Below are 12,194 nucleotides of genomic sequence, written 5' to 3' on the forward strand. Positions count from 1 at the left end.
AATTTAGATACCAAAATCCAAATAAATGTCTCTTGTAGGAGTGTGTGAGCAATGATGATGAAAGTGATGATATTCAAATGCTTTAGCCACACTTGAAAAAAGAATGAGTAACCTCTAAGCTTAATGCTTTTATTTTGGATATTTGGTTGCTCATTTTGTTTATGCATGCATGAGTTTTGATTTTAAATGATTATGTATTGTTTTTAAATCTCATGTATGTTGAAAAATGTTTTATGATGAACATTTTAAGGTTTTAATGATTTTTCATAATTTTTAGTTCATCATAATGAATTTTAGTCAAAATTGATTTTCAATGCAAATGACATCTCTCTAACAATTGATATCAACTTTTCAAATTCAAATGCTTTGATTTTACAAATTTTAAATTTTTGACCTCAATTTTAAATGGTTATGCAAGTGATTTATTATAAATGATATATCTCTAATAATTGATAACTATTTTTCAAATGCATCACATTTTGGATTGCTTTATGCACATGCACTTAAATTCAACATTTGGTATTGCATTAAATATTTTAGACTTTGATATATTGAATTTCATGTGCTACTAACATGTTTCTTATTCTTTGTTGAAATTCAATTTTGTTTGAGTGTCAAGCTTTTAAAGTCAATTTTTTTGTGTGGAATGCAATTTTTGAGGGGGAGCGTTGATTTTTCAAATGTTTTTAATATCAAGTTTATCACTTACTCTTCAATGTTATTTTAGAACTTTAAAGTTGAATTATTTTTTATATAACTAAAAGGAGGAGAAGTATGGTTTGAAAAATTCAATTTCTTAATGAAAAAGGAGGAGCCGAATACTTTCACTTATTTTCCAACAATTTGTATCTTTTTCATTGAATATTTTATTAAGGGGGTTTTGCCAAAAAAACACTTTTTCAAATGTTTTGTTATATCAAAAAGGGGGAGATTGTTGAACTATATTTTGATATAACAATTTAAGGTAAAAATGTTTTTGGACTTGAATTGAATTTATTCAAAGTTTTCAAAGTTTACAAAATTTCAAAGTCCTTAAAAGTGGATTTGAGCACAAAATGATTTTTCTGGACTAGGAGTACTGATATTGTTCTTACAGTATCGATACCTCATGAACAGTACCGATATTGTTCATATGGTATCGATACTACCAACATTGCTCAAATTCGAGAATGCAAAAATGGTATCAATACCCAAAGGGGTACCGATACTACTTTTCATAGTAGTATCTATATCATAGGCATAGTATCGATACCATCAGGCCCCAACAGGTAGTAACGGCTAATTGATTTAAATATAAACAAAGGTAGTATCGATACTCCCTTTAGTAGTACTGATACCCTCTGTTCTGGGCAGTTTTATTTTGCACAAAAATTGATCCCAACGGCTCCAAAACACTTCTAACGGCTAGAAACAACCACAACAACATTCCAACATATAAATACAAGTTCAAGACACTTGAAGAAGGGTTAGAACATCTATCCAAGCATTCAAACACAAGAGAAGAATTTTCCAAACTTAATGATGATTATTTATAAACTGGTAGGACAAATGTATATAGTCGCCCGACCATAAAGGACTCTAATGAATTATTTCAAGGACCAAATATAAGACTGAAAATTTCCATACCTCAGATATAAGATAATTTTCTATACGAATAGAGTATATTTAATACAAGTGAAAATAATGAAATAAATATCATGTAATTCAAACACAATTAAAGAATTCTATCCAAATTTGATTGGTTAATATACTTTTTAATTTATGTTAAATTTGTCTTATAAAAATATGATAATATGACACAAATACATAATTTAGTATATCAAATTTTTATTTAAAATATAGGGTAAACTACTTATTTGGTACTTCATCTATTCTCATATTTTTATTTTGGTCAGCAAACTATTTTCTTTAAATCATACCTTAAGTTATGTTTTATTTTTATTTGATACTCCATCGTTAAGTTTGATCATTGACTTAATGAAGGTGGTGATGTGACATGGTATAATAGAAAATTTAGTCCCAAAGCGTACACATTATATCAAATTTATCATAATTCAAAATAATTTAATAAATCCATAATATTTTAAAAATTATTATAAATTGTTTCAAATTAAATTAAGGACCAAATTGATAGAATTTTTAGATATTGAGGATTTATTGGATTTTTTTCAATTAAGATCAATTTGATTGTATGTATAAGTTTTAGAGACTAAAACTATTATTATACCATGAAACATCATCATTTTCATTTAATCAATGATCAAACTTATCCTTGAGTAACAAAACAAAAACAAAATTAACATTAAGTATAATTTTAAAAACATAATTAAGTGACCAAAATAGAAACGCGATAATAGATGGGATACAAAAAATATACTTTACCCTAATATATATAAAAATAAAATAAAAATTTAGAGTGTGCTTAAACAGCATAACGTAATTGTATGAAAATATAACAAAAACACTAATTGTTACACTGACGTGTATCTAAAAGAAATTTTAATTCCCTAAACATGTTTAACTCACAAAGTATAATCACATTATAAGTCTCCATGTTATGTATTGGTAGTACAAAGTATAATTACGATTGCATAAGTTTAAGTTTTAAAATAATATTAATTATAATATTGAAGAGTAAATAAGGATGTAATTATATCAATTCTCATCCCTTTATGTAAAAATTAAAAAATATATATTTAAAATACTCTAATTACACATAATTTAACAAAACTCATAAACTATGTTGGTTATAAACCTATTGTAGTTTGGATTTAATTCGTTGACTCTCTTTTTTATTAATCTAATAATAAGTATAAGATAATATATGTTTGAAGATAACTCTCAAACTAGCATTTCTGGTGCTCGAACCCGAAACTTCAAGGAATAACAACAATTTATTTATTACCGAGGTTACAAGGTTGTTCGACACTCTAACTAATAGGAATATAATCTTCAATATTTTTATCGAAATGTAATCTTCAATTTTAATGAAAAACGATGGCGTTTAATTTCATGATTTCACCTTGTTTTTCCTTTCCAAAAAGCAAAGTCTGCAATTCCCAACATACCTTTCCATAAAAACCGCAATCAACGGCCAAATGCTTATAAATCGACGTATCACATGAAAATCCAAACTCATGGTAACAAGATGATTTGTCACCATACGATTGGTTTAAATTCAAAACCATTAACCCACCAACCCTCTTAATCAAAAAAAAATTATTAGATAAATTCGGCTATCACATGATCATAGTCCTGCCAATAAAATCTATCCATCTCATTTTTTTATAAAGTGAATCTTCACCTCTTTCTTACATATAAATAAATAGTGATAATTATTTACATGTTATTTTGAGATAAATGAATCTTATTAACTGGAACTATAGTTAATGTGGTGAATTGGGTACATATAATAATTTCTCCTTGAATCATAACCCAACAATCATTACCCATCAAACACGTCACTAAACTCCAAACATCCAACCTCATTGAATCACCCAAAAAGAAGAAGAAAATTAAATCATTTTGTGCCACCTTTTCTCTTTCACCTACTGGGTCTATGGACATAATCATGCATGATTCTTGATTTCTCATAATGTAAGGTTTCCTTCTCTTTAAAGAGACAATTCTCTTTTGCATTCACATTCAAGTTGACATTAACATTTTCTTTTTACATTAGTATTCGTTCTTCAAGCTTACTTGTGTACATATGCAATGGCAGCAGAGCCTCAAGGCTCCCCCATGGAAGGGGTTCCGGGTACACCAGGAATCCGGGAGGTGAGACCCGAGTCCGGCTATGAGAATTTTGGGTTTTGCACCGATTCAAGCAGGGACTCAAATAGCGGAATACGGAGGGTTAATTTGAGAGCAGAGATCGACACCTCACCGCCTTTCGGATCGGTTAAGGAGGCAGTAACCCGGTTTGGTGGCAGCGGAACTTGGGTGCCGTTGTACAAGTTTGGAGAGGCATATGTAAGTTCTTGTTGATGTTTTTCTTTTAATTTGACTGAAAATATTGTTTGCTTTGTAGTAAGTTAAATTGGTGTCTAACATTTATGTATTCATGGGATGCATGTAACATAGATAACTTGAGAGCTGACAATGTCGTGTTAATTTTCAGATTCAAACATTATACATTAGTAATTGACTAAAATTCTAATTAGAAATCAAGTTAAAATTTATTATAATTCTACTGATGGAAAATCATTTAGTGATTAAGTTTATTTAGTAAGAATTCTTATTTAAAGATTATTGGTGACCAATTATTTGACTCCTTAAACAGAGAGTATATCGTACCCTTTAGAGTTGGGAGAAATAATTATTTTAGAAGGATGTAATCCTTCTGTACTTTCTGTAACTTTCAGAGTTTTATATTGTAAAGATGAGTTTTGAAGGGATATTGGGGTGATTTGGGATAGTACAATTTTTAGTATAGGTGCTTAATTTTACGATACATGATATATTATGTATTTGAATCTTCTCATTCGTGAAATTAGACAAGATTGAACCACCTTAAATCTGTCTAGTGAGAGTGTCTTATTTTATGTTTATAGTTAAATACGCTTACGAATTTCTAACACTATTTCAGCAATGAAAAAGAAAAAAATAATGTACAATTTTAATGTATATGAGCAGAACGGGATTGAAGAGTTTGACATAAAGAAAGTGGAAGAACAAGCAGCGGAATTGGAGAAAGATCTGATCGTGAAAGAATTGCAGACTCTGGATGTGCTTGAAGAACTTGGAACCACAAAGAAGATTGTGGAAGATTTAAAGAGACAGCTCCAGAATGAAGCATTCAAATGCATTGCCACTCCTACTTCAGATGAACAGAACATGCCATGTCCTGCTATCAAAGAAATGAACAAGGAACACTGCCAACAGATCCGGATCGGGAGCTCGAACCCCTGCCCGCTTTCGTCTCCCGATTTGATCTTGATGGAGTTGAAACAAGCCAAACTGAACCTTGGTAAAACTATCAACGATCTTGGGGTGATTCAAACTTGTGTTGAGTCCCTGAATAAGAAAATGAATAAAAGTTTACTTGAAATGACCCGTGAGAGGCTAACTTGTAAGTTTGCAGGGGTGAAGGTGAAACCACAGATTGACAACGATTCGAAGATCGAGCAGTTTAATGAAATGGTCGATCTCGATCCGGCCAAAACTGAAGTTTCAAGATCAAAGTCAGTGCCAGGGATTGAACACAATAGGCCCTACAGAAAAACTGCTGAATTGAGGTGGATTGCAGCCAAGAAGATGGAGGAAGCTGCCAGGGCAGCCCAGGAACTTGCTCTAATCGAAAGGAATGCCCTTACTGGAATGAAGGGTTTCTCAAGCAATGACAATTCATCAGGATTTTCCCTGCCGGAACCGCTGCCTCAAAACTTGAAAGTGATAAGGGCTGAAGAGGTTTCTAACAGGAAAGTAATCCACGCAATGCACAAATTTGCAGAGGCAAATATCTCCAAACTGTCAATCCTGAGGAAGGTGGAAGAAGCTTCAGAAGAAGTTAAACATAGTAAACAAGCATTGGAAGAGGCTCTTAACAGAGTCGAAATCGCAAACAGAAAGCAACTCGAAGCTGTAGAAGCTCTAAGGAGATGGATTCCCAAAGAAGAGAAAAAACAGGTAATATATAATGCCACAAGGATCAACCATTTCCATCCATCACAGCATCAACATCACTGTATTCCTCGATCACCGTTACATGAACTGATGAACAAGAAAAACCCAACGATGGATGATGAGCCAAAGCCTGTTTTAAAGCCAACAGTTTCAATGAGGGATATTCTGAGTAGGAAACAGCACGTTACTCCTGAAGAGTGTGTGGTGAAAAGGCCTAATGAAGGGCACAATACAGAAAGGCAAAGGGTAGCTTTGAGTCAAATGCTTAATGAACTAAGGGAAGATCTGACATTTCCTCAAGTACCTGATCATCAAAAAGAACATGGAGATGATCAAAAGCAGTACTTAACCCAGAGGAGAAAGTTTGGGTTCATCCACATATCTCTTCCAATGGCAAAGCAAATCAAGAAGAAACCATGAGCTTTAAACCAGAAAAACAGGACAAATTTTATGACCATATTAGAAGAAACATTGGAAAACCGTCTGTTTTGGGGTGATTTTTATTTATTGTTTTTATCCTTTTTACGTCGTTGGCTGCTTTGGATGTTTGTTTTGAAATCTAGGTCTGCTCTGAACAAAGGATTCTATTCACGTGTTTTACAATTCAGCAATGAAATATTTACGGGTAGAATTTCACGTTATCTATATGTTAAAAAGGTGTTAACGTTTGACTCGAATTGACTGTGACACAAATTACTCAACTCGAATTGATTCTGGCACAAATTAGTCAAGAGATAACTGATGAACGTAAAATATCTAGTTTGATTAGAAGTATAAAACTTTTGTTTCTTTTGTAATCAAGCAAGGACAGAGGGTCATTGTGGTCCAAAGGGCCCGCCTCTGTTGTAATTTATAAATTTAATTTTTACACTAGCATAAGAACGGTTAAAAAATATTGGATAAATTATAAGTTTAGTACCTAAAATATTATTTTTGTTCCATTTTGGTACCTAAATTTTATTTTTTATAAAATCATACCAACGTTTAATTTAAGTTACAATTTGGTATCCGGCATTAAAAAAAATTAATAAAACTGTTGATATGTCATTTTTTCCAATGATGACATGACATTATCTTATGGTGACTCATCAATATAATATCACTGTTAAGTTTTTGATGACGGGTACCAAAATAAAACTTAAACTAAACGTTAGATATAATTTGAAAAAAAAAAGTTTGATTACCTAAACAGAACAAAAGTAATAATTTAGATACTAAACGTGTAGTTTACCTTAAAAATTGCAGAGATTTTGTCTTTCTAAAATTATAATATAATAAGTTGTAAAGCCTTTGTTCTTCAATCATAAAATATTGCGATAGAACCATTAGCTCCACAACAAAAGTAAAGCCCTTCTACGACGATTGTCGGAGATTTACTGAAGTGGTTCAAATTCAATTGAGTGTAAAATTTTAAATATAAGCAATCGAACAATATTATAATTATTAATTGGAGTTATTTGTTCTTATATTTAATTTTAGTATATTTAGTATAATATTACTCGTGGATGCATTTCAAAATTTGAAAGAACAACGCGTTTTATTATGATTATATGATAGTTATGCCTTTGACACCTTTTAAAATCATATATTTTTTATTATTTACTTTGATTTTATTTCTAATTTTCTACGTGTAATTTCATAGAAATGATAGAACTGATATGCATATTTGATGTTATCATTTATATTTTTTAAAATAAATAAAAAATTAAAAAATTAAAACAGTTAAAAAGATCTCTCTGTTATGATAAAGTTCTGGCTCCATTCTTGTAAACAAATATTTATTCATATAAATAAATATTGAGGATCCGAGTTAGATGTTAGGTTATCCATGTGGATTCATTTTGTATTTTTCTATTTTGACAATAGTGAATTTTCCACTCTTATATTTTTTGTTTTCTCTAAATAAAATTTCATGTAAAATCTTGGTGCATGTTTTATTGTGTGATCATGATACCCGTCGTTATCCTCTAACAAATTAATATGAGAGCATCTAGATTATTTGTTTCGTTCATGATGATAATATCATTTAAGTATGAAATTATGTTAGTAGATCACAACATTAGATTCATGCTATGGCATATGAAAATACATATAATAAATCAAAAAACTCTATCGTTATTACATTTACGTTAGTTGATCACAACATTAGATTCATGATATGGTATGTGAAGATACATATAATAAATCAAAAAAACTCTATCGTAATTACATTTACATATGTCGAATGAAATTCTACAAGATATATAATAAAGCAAAGAGTCCGCTAGATTGAAACTGCAAATTCTCGAACGCCAACAAAAATAAAAGAAAAACAACGCCATTTGAATCGTTCCAACAAAGATAAGAAGCTTCACAGTGAACTCAAATTCCACCGAGCCTTGAAAAGGACATTCTAGCGTATCAACCACCTAATCAATGAATTGAAAGTCTTACCACGGGAACAAGGCATCCATTCCAAAGAAATGAGACAAGCTCCACTCCCCAATCACCTGCACAAAGAGGCAGTATCAAAATAAACATGCTCTGAACAGCCAGCAAAACCAGATTACTCACGCTCCAGACTGATTAATTATTGCAGCGAGCTTCAAACAGAAGCCACGCCCCCGAAAGGATAGATAATGAGATTGCTTTCATCACCACGCTTTGAACATAAAATGCCTGAGCATTCCTGAGTTAACGAGGGAGCCTCTATTAAATTACAGCTTCTATTCGCGTGGATAAGAATATTCTTCTTTTGAAAATGATGACATATGTGTAAAAAAACAATTTAGAACAAAAAAGAAAAACAATAAAGAGTCAATTAAAAAAATAAGAAAGAGCTAAAAGAAAAATGATAATGTGCATTTATATTATCAATAAGGTCATTTAAAAAAAAAGAAATAACAATAAAATAATAAAAATTTATTACGAATAATAATGAAATTCTTGTGAGAAACAAATAAATTGTGTGAAGATTGAAAGTTGAAAGAGTTGAGACAGGGTCTCTAATAATATTGACATTCATATGCGATGTTTATAATTGATACAAGTCGATATGAACTATTAAATTGTTGAAAAAGTTCAAAAGAGAATCTTTTATAATGTTGAGAGAATATGAGTGTATGGTTTTGGGACTTAACTATCTTAAAAGTATTATTAATATAACAATATAATTATAATATTATATTTTCGTAATCGGCTTTTTGGTGGAAACCGATCTGAAGTCTTGAAAACAAAAGGTTTTTTTTTACGAGAGTTGTCAACAATCATTTTTAAGGTGAGATTGAAACACATAAAATCGGGTAATTTTAATAAAACTTTTATTTTATTAAAATACCAAATTTTGGTATGTGAAATCAGAAATTAGGTTCGAGAGTCAGTTAGTTACACGTGGGGAAGTATTAGCATCCCCACAGCACCCAAAATTAATACCTAGTCGATTATCCTATATTTTAAAATTTGAAATTTTAAGTTCAAAATTTTGTTTAAATTAGAAACCACTCACTTCAACAAATTTATCAATTTATGACGAAATTTTTATATAACGTTGTGTATAATGTCACAAAATATACTATAAACGTGACAATTTTTTTGTTAGATTTAATTATTCATGATGCATCTTTTATGACAATTTTAGAAAATGTTATTGATTTTCTTCATTATATGTTTCGAGCCAAAATTTACCTCCAAAAATAAATTGGTGGGAAACCTTTCAATGATGTTTAAATAAAATAGTGACATTGTAAAATTGTCTTCAATGAAATAGAAATATTAGTGAATATTTAATATATGGAATATTGATGTTACAATTTTTTCACCAACAAAATATATTTATGACAATTTGATTCGTCATATTTTATATGATCTAAAAGGTGACATTTTATTCTTGCCACAAAAATTAGGTTTAACATGGTTAAAGAAACAATTAGTCTATATATCTTATTTTTTATATGATGATTTGAAAAGATTTCATGTCATTTTTTCAATTAATATTTAGTGCCGATAATTAACATAAAAAATTGACGCGCAAATTTTTTAATGACATGTTTGATGTGTCACTAATTCAAAATCTTATTAGTCATAAACTTTAAAACATTTTTAAATTTTAATCTCATAATTTCAATCGCTCCTATTAATTTTCTCAAAGTTATGCGTTCCATAAATATTTTATATGTGTATATATATTTAAGACATTTTTCTGTTAATATACATTTGGCTTAAGAGTTCAAGAAACCTTAGACATTTGAAAAATAATTAATTTATTCACTAATTGTTTTCACCCGAATAGGTCCTTGCACTAAGAAATTAAATTAATTATGCCCTCAAATTTATTCATTAATTAAGTGCTTTGATCAGTTTTGATCGTTAAATTTTAATATTTAGGTTATCTGTTATATGGCAACGCTAAAGCGCACCACATGGTACACTCTGGTAATGTCACATGTTATTTCTAGAGTTTTTAATTTTAAAAAAATAGTTAAAAATCTGAAAAATATAAAGTCATACTTTAAAATTATAAAATTACTAAATTATTTATTTTTCTGAAAATTTTAAGATTTATTTGAAAATAAAAAAAATTATATATTATTAAATTCTTGAGGTTTATGTGTGATAAATATGAAATTTAGGAACTAGAAAATAAAAAATAAAAAAAAAGAAAGTAGAAATTTTAAAAAGTTAACCCTAAAAGTTTGATTACCTATCTTGTAGTTTCTCCGAAAGTATAAGGTAAAACCCTCTTTTATTTTTGGATATTAAATTATAATAAAATAAATCTAACCCTGACCTATCATATTTGAAGAAAAGGAATAGACTAAACTCTAAACTTCCGCAATCTTTTGGCCGTCGCCGTTCGCGCCATCACCGGTGAACCATGCCTCTGTTCATGAATTAATCACTTCCATGGTACCAATATTAGCAAATCCATTCCGGAAGGAAATGGTGGTATTCTCAAACCGATCCATCTTGATTTTGAGGCGGATGCCGAAATTTGTCTGTATTTGTTCGGAAGCAGTTATAGTGACATGGTTCATTCTGTTTGCGGTGTTTTGGCAGCTTGATAATTCGCTCAAATGGGTACAAGAAAGATTAGGTTCTTCGCATTCTCCATGTCGACCACGTCCTACACTTGTGCGACGCTCCCTGTGTTCCTCCAAGAAAGGTACATTTTTCATCAGAGAAACTGCTCACAATGCTTACATGAGACTATCATACATTATATCAAATGACTTGGTGAAATTACCGGTCTTGGTTTTTCCTCTCATTTGCTTTCGATTGTTTTATATCAGCACTAAACCGATACCTATGATCTTTCTTATGTACTTGGATGTTTTACAAGTCATTTTGGATGTACTTGGATCTTTCTTTGAAAAAAAGGGCCAAAATGGGCAAATTTATACAGAAGAAAACAATGTAATTGAATCTGTATAATTTCATTCAAGAGTGAGTTGGATCAAAAGTAGCAAAATAATTTAGATCATAATTGATCTTTTGAATATACAATAACTTGCAGGATTATTTAAGGACATGAAAAGCATATTTCGAAGACAGTGATGATATAAGTTTTATTATTACTTTTCAAAAAAATAATGATTAATGTTTCATCAGTTATTTTAATTTTCGGGACATGTGGTACAAGGTGAAAATTGGTTTGAATAGTTAAACATATAATTGTTTGCTCTTGAGTCTATAAACTAGATTTTATTATGTTTGTTCTTTGAAGTACTTAGTTAATGGGTTGTTTGAAATAGATACATATTTATTTTTCTATAGGCTTATCAAAATATGTTGGACTTATTACATTGGTTGTTGTCAAGGTCCTATACCCCTGTGCTGTTTTAAAGTTATATTTGGATGTAAATGCATTAATCAGAAAACTGAAGATTCCTATTTTAATCTTAACATGTGATAACCATTGTTGATGCAAGCTTAATTGATAAGTTTGGAAGACGATCAATTCTCTTAGATTGAAAACAGAGGAACTTTGGGAATCGAAAAGGTGTTTTCCGGCTAAAACAGTTAGCTGATATTGAAATATTTTGCAAGTATCGTCAGGGGATTATGCGTTAGCAGCTTCCTTAGTGGAATATCATTTCTTTTACATGACCATCACTTGTGGAGTGAAGGAACTCCTTTGCATTTGGGTAAGAGATGTACTGACAATTGTTTAAAAGGAAGGAGGAATTCGTGGATTATATCAAGGTGTATGTCTAGCACTGCTTGGGAGTATTTTATAAACAGACAAAACGTTGATTCGATAGTTTGTTCGTGACATTACTCTCAAATTATTGTAATTTATTAGAATTTCTTGTAATTTATAAATTCTTTTGGTAATTATTGTAAGTTATAAAAAAAATTGATATTTTTTTGGCATTTATTATAATTTATAAAAAGTTTTGGTCATTATTGTAATTATTAAACTAGAATTTTATTGTAATTTATATAAAAGTTTAGACTTTTATTTTTCAATAAAAAATTTTAAATATTAAATAAAGAATTGTAACGATATATTTTCCGTCTTTTATAAAATAAAATATTAATAGTATTAGTGACGATATAAATGATTAGTGACAATTTTATTTTATTTAACA

The 12,194-nt window shown here is 29.9% G+C and overlaps 1 protein-coding gene across 1 annotated transcript; it reads left to right on the plus strand.

The window, feature by feature from the left end:
• Positions 1-3,669: 3,669 nt before the first annotated feature.
• LOC120204614 (WEB family protein At2g40480-like) lies at positions 3,670-6,112 on the plus strand. Its single transcript, XM_039204683.1, has 4 exons — positions 3,670-3,972; positions 4,636-4,969; positions 5,084-5,118; positions 5,161-6,112. The coding sequence occupies exons 1-4, from the start codon at positions 3,715-3,717 to the stop codon at positions 6,043-6,045; spliced, it is 1,512 nt and encodes a 503-aa protein (XP_039060614.1). The 5' UTR covers positions 3,670-3,714; the 3' UTR covers positions 6,046-6,112.
• Positions 6,113-12,194: the final 6,082 nt, after the last annotated feature.

This window comes from Hibiscus syriacus, unplaced genomic scaffold, assembly GCF_006381635.1.
Source record: "Hibiscus syriacus cultivar Baekdansim isolate YM2019G1 unplaced genomic scaffold, ASM638163v2 tig00000340_pilon, whole genome shotgun sequence".
In the NCBI taxonomy this organism is placed as follows: Eukaryota; Viridiplantae; Streptophyta; class Magnoliopsida; order Malvales; family Malvaceae; genus Hibiscus; species Hibiscus syriacus.